The sequence below is a fragment of the Plecotus auritus genome (genome assembly GCF_963455305.1).
Source record: "Plecotus auritus genome assembly, chromosome: 4".
Classification (NCBI taxonomy): domain Eukaryota; kingdom Metazoa; phylum Chordata; class Mammalia; order Chiroptera; family Vespertilionidae; genus Plecotus; species Plecotus auritus.
The window spans coordinates 136,069,544-136,095,666 of NC_137775.1; the positions used below are offsets into that span (position 1 = coordinate 136,069,544).

The window sequence follows — 26,123 nt, forward strand, 5'->3', positions numbered from 1 at the left end:
TGGGCAATTTAAGGCTTGTTGTCTGATTCCCCACTGAAATCTTAAGCTTGCCTCTAGTCTGGAAAACTCAGATTAGAAACAGCAGTGGGGGCTGGTCAAGTAGATCAGCGGTCGCCAACCGGTGGTCCGTGAGGTCCAAAAGGTTGGCAACTGCTAAAGTAGATCACAGACAGCAAGAAAGTGCAGCAAGGAAAAAGATGAAATACTATCAATAAATCTCCGCATGCACAAACCATCTAACATGTGCCAATAGCCCAATACAGCATAGAAAACTAAGATCCATGGTACTTAGTCACCAAAATTAAATAGTGTAGTATTCTATTAAGAAGAGTATAGCCGAAGCTGGTTTGGCTCAGTGGATAGAGCGTCGGCCTGCGGACTGAAGGGTCCCGGGTTCGATTCCGGTCAAGGGCACATACCTTGGTTGCGGGCACATCCCCAGTGGGAGGTGTGCAGGAGGCGGCTAATCGATGTTTCTCTCTCATCGATGTTTCTGACTCTCTATCCCTCTCCCTTCCTCTCTGTAAAATATCAATAAAATATATTTAAAAAAAAAAAAAAGAAGAGTATAATGTACCTGTCAAAATCCATCTAAAAATAGTTGACATAAAAAGGATTTTATCTCCTGAGTAACTTTTCTGAGGACACTCAGCCACATTTCAAAAGTGGCACCTTCAGTTACAGGTAAGTCTTATTTAAGTAGACCTCATCATATCATTCCCCAAAGATGGTAAAGTGGTTGCTGGTTTTTACACGCTAATTAATCTGGGAAATGTTAACACTTCACTGCAAATGTTCCCATGCTAAAAGTTACTTACTTTTATATGGAATGTTTCCAATTGTTGTGGGGGGAGGGGCGGCATTTAAAAAAAGAAGGGGAGAAATAAAACAGCACCAGTTTCAAATTAAAATAATATCACACACATGCTTCAAGGCAAGACATCTTTTCAAGGTAGCAAGATTAGAAAACGGTTCTATGAGGTAAGTAAGCAGCTTTAAGAGTCATGTTCCCAGTGTGTCTTGCATAGATTTATAAGTAAATGAAAGCACACTTATGACACAGACATTAATACATAAATATGACTATCATGTAAAAATGTTATCTGCTATTTAATAAATGGAATCCAAACTCTACTTTCAAATGCATTCTCTCTCACTTATGACCTTTCTTCTCATTAATAAATTTCCACTGGTTGAGGCTGAAGTCTCCCAGCAGCAGATCCTGACACACAATTCTGAGTGCAGGTGTTCATATGTGACCATGGAAGCACTGGTAGGGGAGTGTAAACCTGAGACAGGGAAGGGGAGGAGGCCACAGCATGGTCCCACCAAGGAAGAGGTATTTATCCACTATCTCCCAATAGACAATGGTAGATGGCTCTCCTAGAGCCATTAACTTTCCAGAATTCCCAGCCTGCTTCAAGTGCAAGCGGCTGAGCTGCCAGCTCCCGTGGCCTACGAAAGCCCTCAGGCCACGTCTCAAATGCTTTTAGCAAAGAAGTCTTCAAGAGATAAAGACAGATTGAACAGATGGAAACAAGAGAGCCAGGGGATAGCGATGGGGATCCTACAGAGCCTGCTACATATGTAAAATTCTATCTAAACAAACTAATATGCATATTCACTTAACTTGTTCATTCTTTGTACACATTGTTCACCATAACATCCACTCCATTATTCTCTCCATTATTCCTCCATCCTCTCCAGGATAAATACTGAACAAGTATATATAGATATTATATAATAAAGTTGTCCAGCTGGCGTGGCTCAGTGGTTGAGAGTCAACCTATCCTGGTTATGGTTTAATTCCCAGTCAGGGCATATGCCTGGGTTGTGGGCTCAACCCCCAGTGATGGGAATGCAGGAGGCAGCATGATTCTCTCTTTTTTTTTTTTAAATATATTTTATTGATTGTTTACAGAGAGGAAGGGAGAGGGATAGAGAGTTAGAAACATCGATGAGAGGAACATCGATCAGCTGCCTTCTGCACACCCCCTACTGGGGATGTGCCCGCAACCAAGGTACATGCCCTTGACTGGAATTGAACCTGGGAGGGACCCTTCAGTCCGCAGGCCGACGCTCTATCCACTGAGCCAAACCAGTTAGGGCTGATTCTCTCTTATCATTGATGTTTCTATCTCTCTCTCCCTTTCACTTCCTCTCTGAAATCAATAAAAATATTTTAAAAATAAAGTTATTATAGGTAAATAGGTATAACTTAAGTAAATAATACGACATAATGTTAATAATATTTAATACTTAGTTCCTGAACAAAGATTAAAGGCAAAATTGTCCAACTTGAAGAAATACACAACTGATCTGTATAGGAGAGAACCTCATTGCCGGACCTCAGTAAATCTCCAGGGGGAAAAACAATCATTCCTAGCAATTTATGTATCAGTTCCAGAGGACATACATTAGGTTGATGGGTTTTCAAGACACATTCTGTCTCACCACTGAGGGCAGCCTCAGCTCAGCTGAACTACGGTAGGCTGAGCCAGCATGAATCTCTTGTAAGACTGGACCATCCATCCTGTAGAACAGTGGTTCTCAACCTTTCTAATGCCAGCGACCCTTTAATACAGTTCCTCATGTTGTGGTGACCCCCAACCATAAAATTATTTTCGTTGCTACTTCATAACTGTAATTCTGCTACTGTTAATGAATCGTAATGTAAATATCTGTGTTTTCCGATGGTAGGCTCTACAGAAGCAGTTCGACCCACAGGTTGAGAACCGCTGGCAGGGTCGCCTAAGACCATCGGAAAACACAGATATTTACATTATGATTCATAACAGTAGCAGAATTACAGTTATGAAGTAGCAACGCAAATAATTTTATGGTTGGGGGTCACCACAACATGAGGAACTGTATTAAAGGGTCGCTGGCATTAGAAAGGTTGAGAACCACTGCTGTAGAAGAATAAAATGTGGAACAGGTGGAAAGAGGGCAATCTTTTAGACAAAAGGGATTAAGTTACTTTAGCTATCTTAAGAGACTTTCCACAGAGAAAGAAGCACTCCAGGAACTAATTTTAAATGAAGGAAGACAAAATCATGGTGAAGATGAGGGAATTTCCAGAGACTTTTCTTAAGAGGAAAGTGTTACACTAAATTACACTTATGTATCTCAGGGTAGGAGGGAGGTGCAGAGGGAGGGTAGAAAAGGCGGTGTAGAGGGGGTAATGGGCAAGGACAGTGGTCGGCAAACCACGGCTCGCGAGCCACGTGTGGCTCTTTGGCCCCTTGAGTGTGGCTCTTCCACAAAATACCACAGCCTGGGCGAGTCTATTTTGAAGAAGTGGCGTTAGAAGAAGTTTAAGTTTAAAAAATGTGGCTCTCAAAAGAAATTTCAATCGATGTACTGTTGATATTTGGCTCTGTTGACTAATGAGTTTGCTGACCACCAGGCAAGGACAACGAAAGAGGCTAGCAAGTGGAGGAGATTAGGTCAGGAAGAGTCACCTACAAGGCAGTGTGAAAGTAGGGGAAAGAAATACTAGCAGGTCTGGAGGTGCAGGCCATATCAGTTTAATAGTTTAGCAAGTGGAGACATACTAGTACAGTTGGCAATTACATATTTAAGACTAGAGCTCAGATCTACAAAGGAGATAAAAATTTAGGAATCATCCACATGCAGATGAAAAGCTGAAGTTATGAATGCTAGAAAAACAGACCTATTGAAGACTGAACCCTGGGGTACTCCCATGTTAAAAGATCAGGGAGACAGGAAGGACTGTGATGAGGACTCTGAAGGAGAAGTGAAGCGGTAGGAAAACCAGCCTGGGGATTTCCTAGAAGCCAAAGAAGGTGAAGCACATTGGTAACTTTGACAAGAGCTGTGTCATGGGTCATAAAAATAAAAGCCCGATTCCACTGGGTTCAGAGTGAATGGGACCTCAGTTAGAAAAAAGAGGGAAAAACAAACCCAAACAATTGGAGATAGCAAATATGGACACTTTTTAAAATAAATTTTGCTATAAAGGAAACAAAGAAGTAGGGTTGCATCTGAAGGGGAGATGTCAGGTCAAGAAAGTTGGGGGGTTTTGTGTTTTTTAATAAAGGTTCTATACTATTTGCACACTACATGGGCGAGGGGGAGAATGATATGGAAGGGAGGGGAGTAACTGTTGGAGCATGTCCTTGAATAGGTGAAAGCGGATGAGATCTAATATAACTAAAGGTAATTTCCAATCACTTTGCAGTTTCCTTTTCTTTCTGAAATTACATTACAGAAATTTCCTAAATCTGAAAATAGACCTCTCCATACTAGTAAGCAAATTCTGGCAACTGTAGCTCACATATAAATGGCTGAATGCAAGATGTGTAGCAGTGACACTTCAAAAACAATGACTAGAATAAAACGTTATAAAGGGAAAAATTGTCATTTAGTTCAAGAATATAGCTATTTTGGCAAAACAGATACGCTACTTTTACTCATTTAAGGATCCCTTCTTTCCAGTGAGCGTAATATTAGTTAATGAATAATATTTAATATTTAACTCCTGAACAAAGGTTAAAGACAAAATTGTCCAACTTGATGAGGAACTCCACAAGTGATTTGTGTACAAACCTTCTAGTTACCTTTTTATTGATCTAGTTCAAGGCCGACCAAAGTGTAGAGTTATGTGTACCTGGAGGAATAGACGACATGCAGGCTTGAAGCCTGCTAGGAAGACAATACATCTGAGATGCCGATCTTCTAGTTACCCAATCTTGCCATAAAAATTGAGGAATGTGCTGAGGTTGTGAGAAGTTATTCACACTACTGGGCAGGCAAGGTCACCACTGAAACAGAGAGGAACCCATAGGATCGAGCACCGTCACCACGGTGAGAATAGCTAGACCTGAGGGATCCAATCTCCAGAGGGCACTATCATTGGCAGCAGGGCCTGTTTATGAGAACTGACAGCCAGGGCAGCTGGCCCTGCCAATGGGACAGACTGCTGGGCCTCCTGCTTTGTAGAGCCATTCTTATCGGGTTAAGTCCTTTAATCCTTTACACTTACTTTAGAGAAACCTTTACACCTTCCGAGTCTGTTAGTGTCCTTTCATCAACCACCAGCACCCTTCTGACACCTTACACATGCACATTTTATATGATAAAGACTCTTTAACTCAATAAATATCTTTCTTACAAATATTAAAATATGGCCCTAGCTGGTTTGGCTCAATGGATAGAGCATCAGTCTGCGGACTGAAAGGTCCCAGGTTCAATTTCGGCCAAGGGCACATGCCTGGGTTGCAGGCTTGATCCCCAGTGGGGGGCGTGCAAGAAGCAGCCGATCGGAGATTCTCTCTCATCATTGATGTTTCTATCTCTCTCTCCCTCTCCCTTCCTCTCTAAAATCAATAAAAAATATATTTTAAAATAAAAAAACAAATATTAAAATATGTATTGAGCATCACAAACACATGACTTAACAGATACCTCTGTTTAGGACAAAACTAAATTTCAAAAACTAAAATCCTTTTAAAGTGCTGCATAGATATGGCAGAAGCTGTGATGGTAGTCAAAAAAAGCCTGAAATGTGACAGTGGTAATGAAATAAAAAGTCACTGATGTGGTTGGTGGAGAGGAGGGGAGAGCAAAGGAGGAAAAGTCACCCATCTCCTAACATCACTTAAAGTCCTAAGAAGCTTGTACTATCTTCCTCTGTTCTGTCCAAGAAAAGAAAAAAAACACCTCGAGCAGTGAAGCTGATGAATGAACCAGGTGGTGCAAGGGCCAGGAGTAAGGCTGAGAGCAAGCTGGGCGACTGGCAGGAGGTGAGTGGAGAGACTCCCCGGCAGCTCCAACAAAGTGATGCTGAAGGAAAGAGCTGTGTGAAAGACTTTGGAGCTTTCAGAGGATACTCGATTCCAATAAGGGTTAAGAAATGAGAAAACCGAGAAAGCAAGTTCGGTTCAGGGGATCTGATCTCTCCTGCCACAGGCTGGATGCCCATAAAGGCAGAGGCAGGAACAGGAAAATTAGGGGAGCAGAGTCTAGCGCTGACTACTTGGCATTTGGATGGTTGGAAAACCTGGTTTATGGAAAGAAGTCTCTGAATCAAAGAGAAGGGCCTCTGCTCTCTCAGTAACCATGGGATCTAAGGAAATGTTGATCATCTGACAGAAAAAAAGAGTCTAGCAAGAAAGGGAAAATAACTCAAAGAACCAGGCACAAAGAAAATTAGCCTTAAAAATGTACTGGAATAAGAATGCAAGAGTGGAAGATGAGTCAGACCTGTAACAAGTTAAATTAAGCACAAAGACTACAATTCCTCTAATCTGCAGATAGTTTATACATACCCCAAGATTTCTTTGTAGTCAAGAAAAAAGGACTGACCACATGTCTACAGTGTAGCGTGTGTGACAGGTGAGGCACTGTGGGAGTCCACAGAGCAGAGGGAACCCAGGAACCCACAACCCAGGTTCTGAGGAAGAAAGCTCTAGTACAGTCACTCCAGAAAGTTTCTCAAGTCACTGATGGGAACTGACCAGAAAGCCTCTGCTTCCAGGGTGCCTGTGTCCCATACTTTGTCACAGTGGGTCAGTTAGGATGCTAACAAACTGTCTCATTGTTCTCAGTTTTATTCACATGTCTTTAATAGTCGGGGTTCCTGGGCAGTGGGAACATCTCTAGGACTTCCAGGCAGTTCTCCAGGACCACTTTATTTTCTTTTGTATATTTATTAATATAAAGTACCCATTAGACACTATTTAAATCAAAAGGACCATAGTGGTTAACACTCCAATTTCTCTGTCAAATAGTGACCACTTATCTGACAACAGCTTTTACACATTAAAAATGCCTAATTAGGCCCTGGCCAGATAGCTCAGTTAGTTAGAGCATCGTCCCAATACATCAAGATTGCAGGTTCGATCCTGGTCAGGGCACATACAAGAATCAACCAATGAATGCATAAGTAAGTGGAACAACAAATTAATGTTTCTCTCTCTCTTCCTCTCTAAAAATCAATAAATAAAAAAAAAAAATAAAAATGCCAAATTATTTACAATGGGATAGGTTCCCCCAGCTTTTGCAATCTCATAATTTACTGCACATGATGTCAGACTGTTAGGATTGCTAACTGATAAATAGGAGTCACTATTAGATGTTTAAAATCCCTGTGTTTTGTGCTCAAGGAAAATGATACTTCTAAAGTACAAAAGAAGTTCAGCACTTCTCCACAAAACATTCTGAATATGTTTTATTCCCCCTCCCCATAATAAAACACAAATTGAATATGTCATTATATTTTCTCCAACATTGACTTTTGATATATTAGAATGATCAGATAAACAGTCTTACAGCCCTGATAAAGAAGTATCTTAAATTTGCATAATTACTAGGTTTAAGCTAATCAAACTTCAGTATCAGTGGTCCTATGCTCCCTGTCTTTAGAAAATAAAATTTAAAATATGACTATATATAAAAAAATTTCAAAATGTATAATACTAGAACATTACCTTAAGAATAAACAAATGCTCATCAAGAACAAAAACACACATACAAAAATACACTATAGCATTAAGTACTAAGGAGTGAGGGAGGAAGGGGTGGGGGAGAGAGGAAGGAAAGAAGGGAGGGAGAAAGGGGCTGAAGACTCCATCAACAGAGAACCAGACAAATTATGGTAAATCCACAGAATGGAATTCTACGCAGCCATTAAAAAGAGTGAAATACCTGTATATGCTGATATGAAAAACTCTCCTAGACCTCCAGGATATTTTAACAGTGAAAAAGAGAAAGGCATAGAATCATGTACACAGCATGACCCTTTCCTTCTGAATGAGAACTCAAAACTTAATGTTTACCACTGGGGCAAGGGGACTGAAGGAAGGAGACAAGATACTTTCACTTTTCATTTTTTTATCTTTCTATAGTACTTGTTTTGTTTTTTAAATTATAGGCTATATGGCCAAAGGAGACATAGACTCTTTTTGTAATCATCTTTTGTACTTCTCTATATTGCTTAAAGCTAATAAATATTACACATTAAAATTTTGCTTTTTAAAAAAGTAAAGTTGGCATACATTATATTTGTTTCAGGTGTACAACATAGTGATTGGACACTTATAAACCTTATGATGTGATATCCACACTAAGTCTGGTGATGAGGTGTCACCATGCAGAGATATTACAATATTATTAAGTACTAGAGGCCCGGTGCACGAATTCGTGCACTGGTGGAGTCCCTTGGCCTGGCCAGCGATTGTAGCCGATCAGGGCCATCATTCCCAGTCCCGATCTGGGTTGATGGGGGCCGGCTGGCTGGGGAGGGACCGTGGGAGGGCATGTCCAGCCCGTCTCACCCAGTCCCAAAAGGCCAGACCCCAGTAGCAAGCTAACCTACTGGTCAGAGTGTCTGCCCCCTGATGGTCAGTGCGCATCATAGCAACTGGTCGAGTGGTCAACAGAATGTAGACCAATGGGTCGGACATTTAGCATATTAGGCTTTTATATATGTAGACGAGAGGCCCAGTGCATAAAATTCATGCATGGGGGTGGGGGGTGTCCCTCAGCCCAGCCTGCACCCTCTCCAATCTGGGATACCTCTCACAATCCAGGACTGCTGGCTCCCAACCACTCGCCTGCCTGCCTGACTGCCCCTAATTGCTTCTGCCTGCCAGCCTGATCACCCCCTAACCACTCTCCTGCCAGACTGATCGATACCTAACTGCTCCCCTGCCGGCCCGATTGCCCCTAACTACCACCCCCTGCTGGCCTGGTTACCCCTAAATGCCCTCCCCTGCCAGCCTGGTCACCCCTAACTGTCCTCCCCTGCAGGCCTGGTTGCCCCCAACTGCCCTCCCCTGCTGCCCCGGTAACCCCTAACTGCCCTCCCTTGCCAGCCTGGTTGCCCCTAACTGCCCTCCCCTGCTGGCCTGGTCGCCCCCAACTTCCCTCCCCTGCAGTCCTGTCCCCCTCAACTGCCCTCCCCTGTAGGCCCGGTCGCCCCCAACTGCCCTCCCCTGCTGGCCTGGTCACCCCCAACTGCCCTCCCTTGAAGACCCAGTCCCTCCCAACTGCCCTCCCCTGCTGGCCTGATCGCCCACAACTTCCCTCCCCTGCCAGCCATCTTGTGGTGGCCATCTTGTGTCCATATGGTGGCAGCCATCTTTGACTACATGGGGGTGGCCATCTTGTGTGTTGGAGTGATGGTCAATTTGCATATTACTCTTTTATTAGATAGGATAAGTTAAAATTTCCTTTATATAATAATCTATAGAAAATTCTAATGAGCCAATTAATTTCAAAACTAGTGGTAAAAGGAAGAATCAAGCATTTAATTCTGCTTCTCCTATATAGAACTGTACCACTAGGCAGTCAAAAGAGCAGATGAAGGAAAATTTTCTCTTTATAGAAGTATTCCAGCTTATAGTTGAAGAAGGAATTCATAATTACACTAGCGGCCCGGCACACGAAATTGGTGCACGGATAGGGTCCCTAGGCCTGGCCACGATCAGGGCCAATCTTCCCCAGCTGCTGGCAGCCGGCCCCACTTCCCACCCACCCTCTGTGTGTGGGGCGACCAGGGAGTCAATCGGGCCCCTGCACCACCCACGTCCACTGCCACCACCCCTCGACCTGGTTCCCCATCAGGCGATTAGAGCCTGCCAGCCGGGGGAAGGAACCAAGAGGTTGGCCGTTCCTGCCTGCTTGCTGGCCCTGCCCCCCCCCTACTGCCGCCGCCAGTCACCCTCTGTGTGTGGGGTGACCAGCGGGGTGACCAGCGGGTGACCAGCGGGGTGATCGGGGCCCCAGAGTCACCCACGTCCACTGCCACCCACCCCTGGTTCCCCATTGCCCATAAGGTGATCGGGGCCTGCAGGCTGGGGGCAGCTCCTGAGTTGAACATCTTCCCCCTTGTGGTCAGTGCACATCATAGCCAATCGGTTGTTCCACCATCTGGTTGATTTGCATATTATGCTTTTATATATCTAGATTATCATCATTTTACAACCACTAGTGAATAAGTGAATGGATACTGGGATTGCGTGGCAGCAAGCATGACCAAAAGAGAAACAACCATTTCTACTTCCTGATGGAAGACTATACCACCCACTTATAAAATACTAGAGGCCCGGTGCATGAAAATTCATGCACTGGAGCAGGGGGTGGGGGGGTCTCTCAGCCCGGCCTGCCCCCTCTCACAGTCCAGGAGCCCTCAGGGGCAGGAGGCAACCTGGAGATCAGGGGAAGGCACCGCCCCCATCACACCTCTGCTGCTGCCACTGCCGGCAGCGCCAGCCTCAGCCGGCCCTGGTTACCTGAGCCTCAGGCGGCCCTGGGCGGCTGGGCAGCCGACATCCAAGGCTTGCCCGCGCCTCGGGCCAGCCCTGGGCAGCTGGGGGGCTGAGAGGACTGGGCGCTGCCATCTTGTGACTGGGCGCTTCCATCTTGTGGCTGTGGGCACCACCATCTTTGAGAGTGTGGCAGTCAATTAGCATATCCCCTCCTTATTGGCTGTGGGCGCCTCCATCTTTGAGGGTGGGGCAGTCAATTATCATATTCCCTCCTTATGGCTGTGGGCGCCTCCATCTTTGCGACGGCATGAGGGTCAATTAGCATATTCCCTTTTTATTATATATGATTCTTGGGAATAAAACCTGAATCTGACCAAGCTTCTCTGGATTCAAATACTAATTCACAAGAAAGACAAAAACATGTTCAAAGATGTTTCAGGGATGTAATAACAAAATAGAGAAAGTAAAAAAACTGTATAGGATAAACAACAACTTTCTGCAACAAATAAATTGCAAGGGAAAAAGAGGGACACGAGGTGAACCTGTGGAACAGGGTTTTCCAACAGCACTGTTGAGTCTAGGGCTGGATTATCCTTTTGCTGAGGGGACTGTGCTGTGTGGAACATTTAGTAGCAACTATGCCCTATACCTACTAGACTCCTATAGCACCCTCCCCTCCAATAAAAATAATCATTGTTGCCCTGGCCGGTTTGGCTCAGTGGGTAGAGCGTCGGCCTGTGGACTGAAGAGTCCCAAGTTCAATTCCGGTTAAGGGCACATGCCTGGGTTGCGGGCTCGATCCCTGGTGGGGGCCGTGCAGGAGACAGCCAATCAATGATTCTCTCACATCATTGATGTTTCTATCTCTCCTCCTCTCCCTTCCTCTCTGAAATCAATAAAATATATTTTTTTAAAAATAATAAATAATCAGTGTCTTTTTTAAGTGTTTCTAAATATTGCCAAATCCCATCCAGTTGAGAACCACTGCTACAGGTTAAGAGACTTCCGAGACATATCAGCTAATCACTATGTGTAGACCTTAACTGGATCTTGATTCAAACAAATAGAAAAAAAAATTATAACACTTAAGAGACAATTGGAGAGAAAAAAAGAAACGAAAAAGAAAAAGAAAAAAAGAGACAACTGGAAATTTGAACAGTGAATATTTGATGTTATTAAGGTCATGATAATCACTGAAGCAGAGTGATGGTTCCCAGGGAGCACAATGTACTATCTGTGTACTTTTGTTTATGTTTTAAATTTTCTCTAAAAACAACAAAAATTAAAGGCAAGACCATCATGGTAGCTAGCAACATTCAGCTGAATGACAAAACAACCCAATAACTGCATCTTGAGAACATTCAACTGATTTCCACTAACCATCCCATGTACGCTTGCTCATGTACACGTAGAAGAGGATCTCAAAACAAAATCCATTTTAAAAGGAAAATAATCACTGTCTTTTTAAAGGACAAATGAAAGTGTACTCCCAGGACACCTTAAACCCCTGGGGTTCACAAAACCAAGTTAGGAAATGCTGCTTTGGAGAAATTCCTAGATCATGAATGCATTAGAGATTCTTATTATATTCATTTCCTTGCTCAGTGTTTGTTCCTCCATGTCTCTTATATTTGTCAATTTTATTTTACTAAATACTACCAAAGGCAGTGGTATTTTCAAATTTAGATACAAAGTAATATTTTAAAATTTAGGTACAAAGCATCACTAAAATACAAGTTAAATATCCAATAGTGCAGAATATTTTTCCATGAGGCTGTTATTCTTAGAGCTAATAAAGTATACTTAAAAACACATTATATGCCAAGAACCACATGATTTCACCCATATGTGGGATATAAAACAGAAAGCAAAAACAAACAAAAACTCATAGACACAGACAACAGTATCATATGGTGGTTACTAGAGGCAAAAGGGAGTGGGGAGGAGGTAGAAGAGGGTAAAGGGGTTCAAATATACAGAGAGTGAGAGGAGACTTGACTTTAGGTGGTGAACACACAATGCAATATACAGTTAATGTATTATACAACTGTATACTTGAAACCTATATAATCTTAATAACCAATACTACTCCAAAAAAAAATTAATAAAATTTTAAAAATACGTATATGCATAGGAACATATCTTAGGAAATAAGCTTATGGTTCCCCATAGATACTTAAGAAGTCTTTGACACAATTCAACAACCATTCATGATAAACACTTTTAAAAAAGAATTGAGGGTTACTTTCTTAATATGATAAGAGGCCTAAAGCTACTATCTTACTTAAGTAAGGAAACATCAGAGGTATTTCCACTAAAGTCAGGAACAAAGTAAGGATATTCACTATCTCCGCCACTATTCAACATTGTACTACTGGTATTAGCATATGCAATTAGATAAGCAAAATCATTTAGAGGCAGAAGAATAGGTAAAGAATAGTAAAACTACCTCTATTTACATACGATAGGAATCTCTAGTGAACTGATGATACAACTAACTCAATTACTTCATTATTAAGATAGCAGAATATAAAGCAACATTCAAAAATCAAGTAAGTCTTCATATACATACCAATGACCAATCAGCAAGCAAGTAGTAGAAAAAAATCCCATTTATAATAGTAAAAAAGGAAATTAAACATTAAGGAATAAATTTATTAATAATTGTGCAAAATCTACATAAAGAAAAAGTTTAAACATATCTGAAAGGCACAAAAGTAGGTTTAAATAAAGAGACAGCCTGTTCTTGGATAGAATGACTCAACATTATAAAAATGTCAGTTCTCCTTAAATTAATTTATAAATTTAATGTAATACTAATAAAGTATCAATGAGCTTTTTAATAAAATTAGAAAACATGCTACTAAAGTTTATGTGGAAAAATAAACCTGCAAGAATAACAAACAAAAAAATCCACCTGAAAACAAAAGAACACAAGGTTGGGACTTGTCTTACCAGACTTAAAAACATACTATAAAAGCCTCCATAATTAAAACAGTGTGGTGCAATACATGAATGGACAAATAGAACAATGGACTAGAACAGAAAGTGCAGAAACAGACCCATGCATATAAAGAATTTCAACATGATAAAGGGGGTATGTCAAATTACTAGGTAAATACGGACTTCTTAATAAATAGTGCTGGAACAATTGGGTAGCCATTTAGAATACAATTATATCCTTATTTTGTAAAAAATATATATATATTTTTATTGATTTCAGAGAGGAAGGGAGAGAGACAGAAACATCAACGATGAGAGAGAATCATTGATTGGCTGCCTCCTGCACTCTCCACACTGGGGATCAAGCACATATCTGGGCATGTGCCCTGACCAGGAACCCAACTGCTACCTTCTGGTTCATAGGTCGACACACAATCACGGAGCCACGCTGGCCGGGCATTACATCCCTATTTTATACTATATGTAAGGATAAATTCCAAATGTATTACAGATCTAAAAGTAAAATTAATTCTACCTGGGTGGTAGGCTCAATCCCCTGCCCTGGCCTCCGCAACGGAGAGAGATAATCAATGTGTCTCTCTCACATTGGTTGTCTCTCCCTGTCACTTTCACTCTTTCTAAACATTAATGTCTCGAGAAATAGCCTCAGGAGAGGACTAACAACTAGGAATAAAAAAAATTTTTACAAAATCAACTTGGATTATAGAAAGACTTGCTAATAAAAGAGCTAATAAAAGGTTAATAAATATGACTATTTACAAATATTTTTTACAAATTTTCATGACACAAAAAAATCACCATAGACCAAAAAATAAAAATACAAAACAACTGAAAACTGAGAGATAATATTTATATTTGCCATGAAAGGCTAATACCCCTAATACATAAAGAGCTCTTAAAAATTATGGGACAACCCCCAGCCGGTTTGACTCAATGGATAGAGCCTCAACCTGAAGGGTCCTAGATTTGAATCTGGTCAAGGGCAAGTACCAAGGTTGCAGGCTGGATCCTTGGCTCTGGTTGGGGCGATCCCTGGCCCTGGTTGGGGCACGTGCAGAAGGCAACCAATAGATGTGTCTCTCTCACATCGATGTTTCTCTCTCTGTCTCTCCCGCTCCCTTCCACTCTCTCTAAAAATCAATGGAAAAATATCCTCAGGTGAGGATGAACAAAACAAAAGTTAAGGGACAAAGGATCAAAAACCTGATAAAATCAGAAAAAGATATGAACAGGCAATTCTCAAAAGAAGAAGGGAAAAAGAAAGAAAATGACCGTCAAACATATATGATGTTGTTCTAACTCATTTGTAATTAGAGAAATACACATTAAAACATGGATATCAGTTTTCACATATCAGATTGGCAATGATTAAAAATATGAAAACACATCCTGATGGCAAGAATGTGGTGGAAGAGGCACTCTCATACGCTGCTGGTGGGAATGCAAACTGGCCCAAGCATCAGAGGGAAATCTGGTAATCCTAACAAAACAACATATGCACCACCCATCTTTGGGCCAAGTAATCCCACCTCTAGTAATCTAACCTGAAGATATACCTCCAACAACATGAAAATACTTATGCACAAGATTATTCATTACAGCATTGTTTTTAATTGCAAAATACTACAACCTAAATGCCTATACACTAGAAAAAAGATGAATAAAACAAGCTACATACTATATAGGTGTTAAAAAAAAAAAACAACGAAGAACTCTGAACTAACATGGAGTGATTTCCACTATACGCTATTAAGTGAGTAAAAAGCAAAATGAAGTGTATTCATCATAAGCTACCCTTCGTCTGAAGAAAACAGATATAATACACATGCATCTGCTCATTTGTGGGAAAACACACCAAAAACACCACAAAGAAAAAATGAGCCAGAAAGTATAGATTAGCAGGCGTCCTCAAACTGCGGCCCGCCAAGGACATTTATCCGGCCCGCCGGGTGCAGCTGCCTGTCCTGCTTAGCAGCCGACTCGCCCCGGGCCCACGGTGCGCATAGGAATTTGTTCATAGTTTTTTTTTTTAAACTATAGTCCGGCCCTCCAATGGTCTGAGGGACAGTGATGGACCCCTGTTTAAAAAGTTTGAGGACCCCTGACTTACAGGATGGGGGTGAAAAAGGGATGGAAAGGCATAGGAGGGGTGAAGAGGGCATGACACTTCTGAGTATACCTTTTATTCATATAACTCTTAGAATGATAGCAATGTTTTACATATTCAAAATATAAACTAACAATTAAAACCAACCAGGATGTGGGAGGACTCCAAAATGCAACACAAAAGAACTAGGTAACCTAACTTTGGAAAATGATTTGACTAGGTATTATAAGGCTAACGACAAAAACAATTTTAAACAAGTACTGTAACCTAGTTAGCAGATTTCTTTATTATAAGGGTAAGGGTTAGCAATTCTAGAACTACTTTATGTGTACACTAGGATTGAACAAATAAATCTATTAAATGTAATAAGAGCTGGGTTTCTCAATGTTGGACAAAAAGTTACAAGCAAGGGAAGGGAAAAGGTTAAAACGAATGCTGTGGTATTGGATGAGAATCAAAGGTATCATTGTGAAAATGTATAGTTTTTAATATATAGAGATAGATGCAACAGAAATAAATCCAGATGTGTATACATGTGTGTGATTTCTGTATTTCCCAGCTCTGTCCACTGGGAAGGCCTGGAAACAATGAGCCCACCTAGTACCAGACCTTAATTTCTAAAATCCATTCTCCAAAGAAACCAGGGCTCACACAGACACATACAAAAATCATACAAGTTACCATTAATTCAACTATAATTAATGGGAAAAGAGTAATATTAATATTCATGGAAAAGTAAGTAAACAATCATCCTATCTAACAAAGAGGGAATATGCTAATTGACCATCACTCCGTCACAAAGATGGCTGCACCCACAGCTGAGGCCAAGTTCCAATAAGGAGCCTTAACGGGCAATCAGCAGGGACCTTGGGCTACACCCTCCCCCACCCCTGTGGGGCTTGACAGGGGACCTCAGGCCTCGCCCCCCACCCAGCAGGGCTTGACAGGAGACCTCAGGCTGCCTCCCCCACCCGGCAGGGCTTGACAAGGGACCTCAGGCCGCGCCCCACACCCTGGTGTCAGGCTGGGGGACCTGAAGCCACGCCCCCTGCCTGGCAGGGCTTGATGGGGGACCTCAATGCGCACTTCCCGTCCTGGTGCTGGGTTAGGGGACCTCAGGCTGCTCCCCCTGCCCCTCTGCCATGCCGGGGGACCTCAGGCCGCGCTCCCCACCAGGTGGGGCTTAACAGGGGACTTCAGGCCGTGCCTCCCACCCAGCAGGGCTTGATGGGGGACTTCAAGGTGCACCCCCAGTGCTGGGTCGGGGGAACTCAGGCCGCGCCCCCGCCCAGTGGGGCTTGACAGGGGACCTGAAGCTGCACCCGCCCCCGCCTGGCAGGGCTTGACAGGGGATCTCAGGCCGTGTCCCTCACCTGGTGGGGCTTGACGGGGGACCTCAAGGCATGCCCCCCCCTGCCCCGGTCTGGGCTGGGGGATCTCAAGCCATGCCCACCGTCCTGGCGCCCGGCCAGGGGATCTGAGGCTACACCCCCTGCCCAGCGGGGCTTGACAAGGGTGGCACTGGCCGGGTCTGGATCTAGCCCAATGGGGGCGGGGGGGACGGCTGGGTTTGGGTCTCATGTGATTTTGAGGTGCATGTGGGTGGGCGGGGACTTGACTCTGGGTCCCATGGTGTGCCCAGGCTCTGATAGGAAGGTTTTCATATACATTTTACTAATTTTCTTTCATTTCTGACACTTCTATTATAGAGAAAGGGCAAATAGCAATATTAAATTATTTCCTCTAATTAATCCCCTTTTAACGTGCACGAATTTCGTGCACCAGGCCACTAGTTACAGTAATAAAATGTAACTTGCAAAAAGAATCAAAACTTGGTAGCAGCTACCAGATCAGCTCTTGCCAACTGTTCAAAAGCTGTCTAACTTATTGTGGAGTTCCAATTGCTAGAACCAACCAAAGCCTGCTTTATAATCAAACTAGAGGCCCGGTGCATGAAATTCGTGCACTCGGGGGGCGGGGGGTCCCTCAGCCCAGCCTGTGCCCTCTCACAGTCCAGGAGCCCCTCAATCGACTGCCCCAAAGAGGTAGGCCCTGCCCAGCTGGCCGGGGCTCCATGATGGATTGCCCCCGCAGAGGGAGGCCCTGCCCACCCGCCAACAGCCCACTGGTCGGTGGCCTAGGCCTCCCTCTTTGGGGCAATTGTGGAGCCCCTCAACTGATCCATCGCCCCACTGGCTGGTGGCCTGGGCCTCCCTCTGCAGGATGATCATGGGGCGATGGCCGGGCCCCCAACCAATCGCATCACACCCACCTTGGCTGGCCTGGCACCAGTGGGTGTCATAGCGTGGTTGTGTGGAAGGTCATTCTGCTGTTCCGTTGTTTGGTCGATTTGCATATTACGCTTTTATTATTATAGATTCCTCTACACCTGCTCTATTCTTATTCTTGAGCCCTCACTAAGGGTCATCAAACATAAAGGCATTCTTCCTCTTGGATGTCCAATAAACTTAATTTCATACGTAAGAACACGGGCTATGAGAGTGTACCAAGCAGAAATCTGTCACAAACTGGTTAAAAAAATAAATAAGCTTAATGAAAGAACAGTATGTCAGTACCTCCAAGCAGCCTGAAATAAGGCTCCCATATCACAACACATTTTGTTCAAATAGCAAAATTGAGCATATATGTATAAAATTCTCATAAGTGAAATACATGAAGACAATACTTATATATTCTATGACAAACTGTCATATCAAAAAAAGATATTGAGAAATTCAATAAATGGGCTTTTGTTCTTTTATGGGGGGATATATGGTCACTAGTAAGTTTATGTTATAATACTAAAAGACTTCATCATTAAGGAGAAATGTATCTAAAATAAATTTCAAAATTCATTCTCATCCTTAATTAAAAAATCAAAATATACTTCAATAAGAAATCCATCACAAGATGAAAACAGAGTTAAATTATAAAACATTTCAAATATATATTTTATAAATACTGTTCTCAAGGCAGTTATGATCATTATATTTATGCTAAAGATAATTTTAATAAAAAATAAAAACACTGGGGCAGGTCTAGAAGGGGTCAGTGGGGGAAAAGGGGGACATATGTAATACTTTCAACAATAAAGATTTGGGGGGAAAAAGCAAAGCAAAAACATGAAATAAAATAAAAAAGAACAAAAAAAATGTTTATAGATATCTCTCTGGGATCCTGCTGTACCTGTTCCACCTATGCGCCTACCCGTACCCCCAAAAAAGAAACTAACAAGGAGGAAGAGAGCCAGTACCATCTGCTAGTTGAGAGCATGAACTCTGAGGTTAGTCCACCTGAGTTCAGGTGGTGGTTCTACGACCTTTTCTAGCTTTGTGACCCTGGGAAAGTAACTGACCCTCTGTAACCCTCAGATTCCTCAGCTGTAAAATGGGGATAACAATAACTTATCCAGCAAGGTGACTATGAGATTTAGATGACTTAATACATATAATGCAATTAGAACAGTGACTACTAACACTTGGTATAAAAAGCATTCAATAAATGTTTGACTGAGTTCCTGGGACTTCAGAGTAACTGAAAAATTCCTACCCGATAGCATTATTCTAGATAAAATCCTTCTACTCTCATAAACTAAGCTCTTCATTTATTCAAGCCTTAGGAAGAAAAATTAATATATGACATTTATAAATTACCCAAACTGACTCAAACTTTTAAAATCATCTCTCACCTAGACTGTTGTTACAATAACCTTCTTACTGATCTACCTGTCAGCCTTTGCCTCCCTCCAGTCTATTCTCCATGTAGCAGCCAAAGTGAACCTTAAAAGGTTAAATCAAATCGTTTACTCCTCAAAATATACCATCTGCACACACACACACACACACACACACACACACACACACACACATTGTTACAGGAGAGCAAGGACTTAGTTTTTGTTCATCGCTATATTCCCAGCACCAAGAACAGCACCCAGCAATCCCATTAAGTCAGGACAAGAAACAAAGTAAAATTAAAAAATACTGTATGTCAGCTACCAAATTGGTAAACATGACTTTTTAAACATTTGAATGATTGAAGTACACTTAAAGTTTAACAAATCTTCAGTGAACATACAGCTCAGTGAATTTTTACAGCTGAATCAGTCACGTAGGTACCACACAAGATTAAGATAGAGAACATTTGCTGAACCTCAGAAGCTCCCTCAGGACTTCTTTCTCTCAGTCATGCCCCCCAGAGGTAAGCAATAGCCTGACTTCTCTCATCCAATTATGCCTGTACTTGAACTTCATATAAGCAGAATCAAAGAGTACACACTCTTGTGTCTGGCTTCTTTTACTCAACTTTTTATCTGTGAGATTCACCCATGTTGTATGCATTAGTAGTGCATTTTTTTTTAATCACTGATGAGAATTCCATTTTATAAATACACCATAACTTATCCAATCTACTATTAATGACATTTAGGTCATTACATTTTTGGGACAATATAAATAGTGCTGCCACAAATAACCCTGGGTACTTCTTTTTGGTGGGAATACGCATTTGCAGATTGACAAAGTTTTTGCTTGGCTTGGTTTTGGGGTGACAGGGTTAACAATACCTTACAGTGGAGAGGATGCAGGGAACTAGAAGTGGACACTGTTGGTAAAAGAATAAATTGGAATAATCTTTCTAGAGGACAATCTGACTATAGGCACAAAAAGCCTAAAAATATGTGTGCCCTGTGACTACTAATTCTACTTCAAGAAATTTCTTAATGAGTACTTACACGTGCCACTTCTTCTTAGTGTTTTACATGTATTAACTCATTTGATTTATTTTAAGGAAATAATTAGAGATGCAATCGTTTGTTTAGAATTATGTCAACCATCCATCATCACTAGGAAATACAAGAAAAAGTAGTAAACAAGGCAAAAAACTAACAAGAGGGGAATGGTTTTAAAATATATTGTACTCCTGTGAAATTAAACACTATACAGCCACTGAAAATGTTTTCAAAAAACTTTAAAGATACAGAAAAAAGTATATATTAATGAAAGAGGTTAGGTAACAGTGGAATGCATAAAATGAATTCCAGGTTGTTTTCAATACATACATATACCTTAAATGTCAAAATAGTGGCAATCTCTGGGAGACATGAGTACTTTCATATTCTTGATACTTTTCTATACTTCCCATTTTTCTATAATATATTACTTTTGCCAATCAAAACAAATATATTGCTAAAAAGTCTAACAAACAAAGGTATTTGCAGTCTAAGAGAGAGACAGAAACATTAAAATTAGGACAATGCTGCAGTTTTGCATAGGACGATATTAAGTGTGCTATAGAAAGACATTAGGGAGTGGGACATTACAGGAAAGCTCATCTTACTTCCAAGGACTCAAAGAGGGAAAAGTCCATCTCCAATTCAGAAGGAACCTTCCCAGGAAAATCCTGTTAATTCCTCAGCTCACGGCCCCTACTGGTATCAATTATACATTGTGCCCAGCAAGTGTTTTCCCCCCTCCCCTCACTGAAGAAAAAAAAAGGCTTAGGCAGACTGAGGGATGGGAATTCCTGAATACCAAGGATACAAAGTTCAACGGCCTCACACCTGGAGGAGGCTGGTTCCATCCACCCTACTACCTGGCTAAAAAGCATCAAGGCAGGGCACTCCTTCCCTGTCAGAATAAATTAGAGCAAAAACTTTTCAGATTTTCAGATGTCAGAAAGTCCAGGCAGATTAAACCAAAATTTACATCAAAATTCAGAGTTTAATAAATTTTACTTGAATAATAAAATTACTAAGAAATTATCCAGCTGGCCCTGGCCGGTTTCTCAGTGGTTAGAGCATCAGCCTAAGGATCAAAGGGTCTCAGGCTCAATTTCCAATCAAGGGCACTTACGGTTGCCCGTACAATCCCCAGCCTTGGTCTGGTCAGAGCTTGCAGGAGGCAACCAGTCCATGTGTCTCTCTCACATCAATGTCTCTCTCTCCCCCCTTCCCCTTCTCCCTCCCTTACACTCTCTCTAAAAATCAATGGAAAAAATATCCTTGGATGAGGATTTAAAAAAAAAAGAAGAAGAAGAAGAAATTATCCAGGTAAAGGCAATCCTCTGTACCCACCCATTTCCTCTTTCTTCCTCTTCTGCAAATAGACTACCCCAGGAAAGCTGAGCATGGGAATGAAAGCTACACCTCAGTACCTCAGGGGCCAATTCTCACATAAGCAAGTGATATTAGTTTAATATTTAATACATAAGGAACATTTTGCTGTGTTCAAAAAAACAATCACTCATTTCATGGTACTATAAACATTAAAGTAAATATTGATCACAGGAAAAATATATAAGCCTCAAATTATCAATACTTCATTAAGAATTAAACTTGCTACTAAGATACTGCTTTTACATGGTGGAGCAGTTATCACTAAATTTTTTAATTTCTGATATCTGAACCACAGTAATGCTCAAGAACTGCTGGTCAAAAGATAAAAAATAAAAAATAACCTGGTTTCAAAATATAGTGCATCCCCTCCCCCCAAAAAATGTATACACACACTTTGAATAATTATAAAGGCGGTGTTTATTAAAATGCATTTCGTTTTCAAATATTGAGATATCAGCTATTAAAGTGTATATATTTCAGTCACTTCCAAAAATAGGAAGTCACACAAATTTATGTGACAAATTTATGTTTTGGCCTTGTTTTCTCTTCTTCACATGTGCCCTCTTTATTTTCCCTTCAACTTTTCCTGTTTTCAAATGTATAGGTAAATGCATTACAAAATTCTCCACAACTTCCTGAAGCTTTTTATGATTATAGTGTTGTTACCCAAATTAAAATAAAATTTTAGTCTAAAATTTATTAATCTATCAAACCTTTAAAGTGCACAATAGAACATATTTCTTATACAGCTAAAATAGTTCTTTGAAAAATAAGTATTTACATAATCACCAGGGATTCTGGTTTTATTCTATATGTCACCTAGATTTTTGGATAATCTCTACTCTGGTTGCCAGGTATGTTATGAGAACAGAGGATGCAGAAATAGAATTGGCAAGATTTGGTATGTTCAAATTTCAGTTTTATGTATAATCTAAATACAGAAAAATATCAGTGTACAGTAATGAAAAAGAACTTTGGATAATTTATTCTTAGTTACATGTGGCAAGGTTGTAGTAATATTCCCCAAGCATAGACCAGATTGTTAAAGATTATCTGATACAGTGACAATATGTTGCATTTTTCTCTGGTACTGCTGTCAGAGCTGTGCAAACTGAAAACTGATTAAATAAAACTAATGGTACTTGAAAATTAAGTAAAACTAACTGTATCTAGCACTAAACACCTAAATGAACGCTGTAATTTAAGTGGTTTTCTCTCTCAGGGCCAGTAGAGGGAGACTAAGACATCTGGCCTGGTCGTGCAGTGTTTCTGTAAAATTGGGGAGGGGGGGGAGCGGAGGCTGTATTTAAATGTCCTGCTGTCAATCAAAGGACACTTCCTACAATCACAGTCACCATATCTGCTACTACCCGTGAGCGAACTCTCGCCAAGATTCAACACCAAACGGTGCTCGGGAAACCTGCTTCACCCAAAGGTGACCGCAGCCTTTCCCACAACACCCAAATAAGGACTTTGGGAGCCCAACCCCAACTAGTTTCTTTGTTTAAATGCCTGCGAATCCCTCCCACGCCGGAGTCAAGAGGCTGTGGCGCCGCCCTTTATTAGCCTCACACTTTGATTACAAAACACACGAGTCGGCGGCCTGGCGGCGGAGGCGGCTCGAGCTCTCACAAACGTCAAACCCGAAACGCAGGCGGCCGCCAAGGCGCAGGGCGACGCTCGCCGCCCCGCCACCCGACCCAAAGTGCCCACGGCCGGCCAAAGTTCGCCCGCACCAGGCCCTCGGGCGCCAGACCCGCGCCGTCTCGGTGTCGCCAGCTCCTCGGGTGACGGGAAATTTCACTCTTTGTAAAGTTTGAGCTGCGGCGCGGGGGCGACGCGGGGGGGGGGGGGGGAGCGGTGAGACGAGAGGCTGTCTCTTCAGGCCCCGCCGCCCACTCCATCCGCTCCGCCCCCGCCAGGACTGGGTGTACTGGGGCGTTGGGTGGGGGGCACCGTCCCAGCCGACCTGCCGCTCCGCCCGGGACCCTCGGCCCCAAACTTCCGACTGGCATCTCTAAGTCCCGAGAGCGGCTCATCTGTTGCTGTTTACTCCGCGAGCCCCGCCAGGCAGGCGCTGCCGACGCCCCCGGCCCAGCGCCCCGGCCCGGGAAGTTTGATGAAAACCCAGGGAAGGGGGCGCGACGGGGACCCGCCGGGGGAGGGGACGGGGCGATTTCTGGAGACCCTGGGCTGTGCGACCAGGTCCCTACCGAGAAGGAAGGCGCGGCGGGCAAGGCGGCCGAGCGGGCGGGCGACTCCGGACCCGGAGTCCCGGGCGGGCGGGGCGGCGGCCGGGCTGCGGGCGCCGCGAGGGGCGGCGGGCCCGGCCGGCGCTCCGCCCGCCACCTGCGCCGGCGCCTGCCCCGGCCGCGTCCCCTCGCCCTGTCTCTCCCTGCCAACTTCGCGGCCGGCCCCCTTTGTTCCCGTTTGTTGTGGCGACTCTTCGCCTGGCCGGGCGATCCCACCAGCCCCACTCAGCCCGCTCGGCGCCCGGCGAGCCCGGGGCCCCGCGCGTCCCGCTGCCCGGCCGGGGGCTCGGTGCCCGGACCGCGGGGCGCGCGGCGCGGCGGCCGGGCGGAAGGGGATGCGGGCGGCCGGCGCGGCGGCGGCGGGTGGCCGGTACCCGGAGGCGGCCGCGGGGCCGGAGGGGGTTTATTTACCTGCCGTGGAACCAGTCCTTGCAGATATCGCACTCGATCATGAAGCGGTTCACGTCGTACGGCTGCCGGCACACACAGTACACCGGCGGGGGCGGCGGGGGCGCCGAGGCCCGGCCCGGAGCCGCCACCGACACGGCTGCCGCGGCGGCTCCCGCTGCTGCTCCCGCGGCCACCGCCGCCACCGCTCCGGCCATCTTTAAAACACACACGCTCGCTCGCTGCTCCGCTCGCCGACTGGAGCGAGCGCCGCCGCCAGCCAGCGCCGCCTCCTGCAGCAGCCGGAGCAGCAGCCGGGGAGGCGGCGGCGGCGCTCAGTGCGCGCGCGCGGGGCCGCGGCGGGCGGCTGGGGGAGGGCGCGCACACGACGCGCGAGGCCCGGCGGCTCCTTCCGGCGCTCCCCGCGGGGCCGTGCGTCTCGCGCACGTCGTCCGGCCGCCTGCGCGCTCCGCTCCCTCGCGTCGGCGGGGCGCAGGGATCGGCTGAAGGGCACGCGGGGCGGGGGGAGGCCGAGGATCTCGAAGACACGCGCGGCGCGTGGCCTCGGAGGGCAGCGGGCGCGTGCGGAGCCCGAGTCGGCGTGCGGAGCGAGAGCGAGGCCGGGAAGTTCCTGCGCCGGGACAGCGGCACGCGCTGTGCCGTGCTCGGAGGAGGGGAACCGAGGAAGTTAGAGCCCCCGCCAGGGCCCCCTCCCGACGGGGGAGAATCTTCCATCAATTAGCAGCCACCCCGCCACCTCTGCGGGCCGAGCCCAGGGCTAACAGTACTCAGAGCTGGTTATGCCCCGCTGGGTGCAGGAATGCGCTGGGGGGTCATCCAAACTTCGAAAACCACCCATCCGAATTCCCACCGACCAGCTAGGACATGGAAGTGTCGATGGAGCCTGTTAGGTGAAGGAGGTTGTTCCCAAGAGAGTTCATTAATGTCTGTGAGCCCAGAGGGGCAGCCTTGAAATGTGGTGGGTGGAGAAAGGACTGGAGAGGAACCCCGCGAGTTTGTAAATTACATGATTTAGATGCGAATGCTCTCAGTCCCAAGTTTGGAAGATAGGGATAAAATTCTAAATGGCGGTGACACCTCGGAAAGGGGGTAGTGCAAAACCCAGATAATATGTACTTGGCATATAATGGCCATTAATAATTATTTTTGAACGAAGGATGAGATTGATAAGAATAAAAACAGAGATTGGTAAGACTGGAGAGAGGTTGCGTTGGAATAAGTATGCAGATTGGAAGGGGTGTTAAGGATCATTGAATCAAATAATTGTACCTGAATTTCACGGGCATTTCTATCATTGGGAAAAGTCCCATGGCTCCTATCTCAGCCGCCTCAGGCAAAGAATCGCTGGTCTATTCTAACATTTTTATAATTGAGGACAGTGAGTAGTAACTTGCCTAAAGTCTCTGATCTGAGCTGAAGGTAAAGTTTAAGTTTCTTCTGTGTCCAATCCTTTTTTCTGCCACACCACTGCTTGGCACATATTTTGCAGGAAAAGAAACACCTGGAAATCAGAGTTGACTACAAAGTCAATGAGTTTGAAACATATTTCTACTGGAGAAAAAAGGAAAGTAATTTTTGGCATTTGTTGAGAGGCATAGAGGATTGGTGGAGTGGAAAGAGCTTGCTTTCTATAAGCTGTGTGACCTTGGGCAAGTCACTCCATTTCTCTTGAACCTAGGTCCTTGAAGACTTATTCAGAGAAAAATTATGGATAATAATACCTTCCATAACTACTTCACAGAGGTTTTATAACAAGCAAAAGAGATCATGTATTTCTGAAAGTACATTGTAGGTGCCCAACGTGCATGGCTCAGTGGTTGAGCATCGACCTGTGAACCAGGATGTCATGGTTAGAAGGCAGTCCACCAATGATTCTCTTTAATCATTGATGTTTCTCTCTCTCTCTCTCTCTCTCTCTCTCTCTCTCTCTCTCTCTCTCTTTCTCTTTCCCTACCACACCCCCTGCCCCCGTCCTCTCTGAAATCAATTAAAAATATATATTCTTTAAAAATCAAGTGTAGTGATGCTGGAAATTTGGATAT

General features: G+C 43.9%; 1 protein-coding gene across 1 annotated transcript in view; it reads right to left on the reverse strand.

Moving 5' to 3' along the window:
* The window catches only part of KDM7A (lysine demethylase 7A), a 101,976-nt gene extending 77,582 nt beyond the window's left edge, over positions 1-24,394 (reverse strand). Inside the window, exon 1 of the mRNA XM_080664859.1 lies at positions 24,085-24,394. Within this exon, the coding sequence (XP_080520985.1) occupies positions 24,085-24,278 (194 nt within the window). The 5' untranslated portion in view covers positions 24,279-24,394. The remainder of the gene's footprint in view (positions 1-24,084) is intronic.
* Between the last annotated feature and the right edge of the window lie 1,729 nt (positions 24,395-26,123).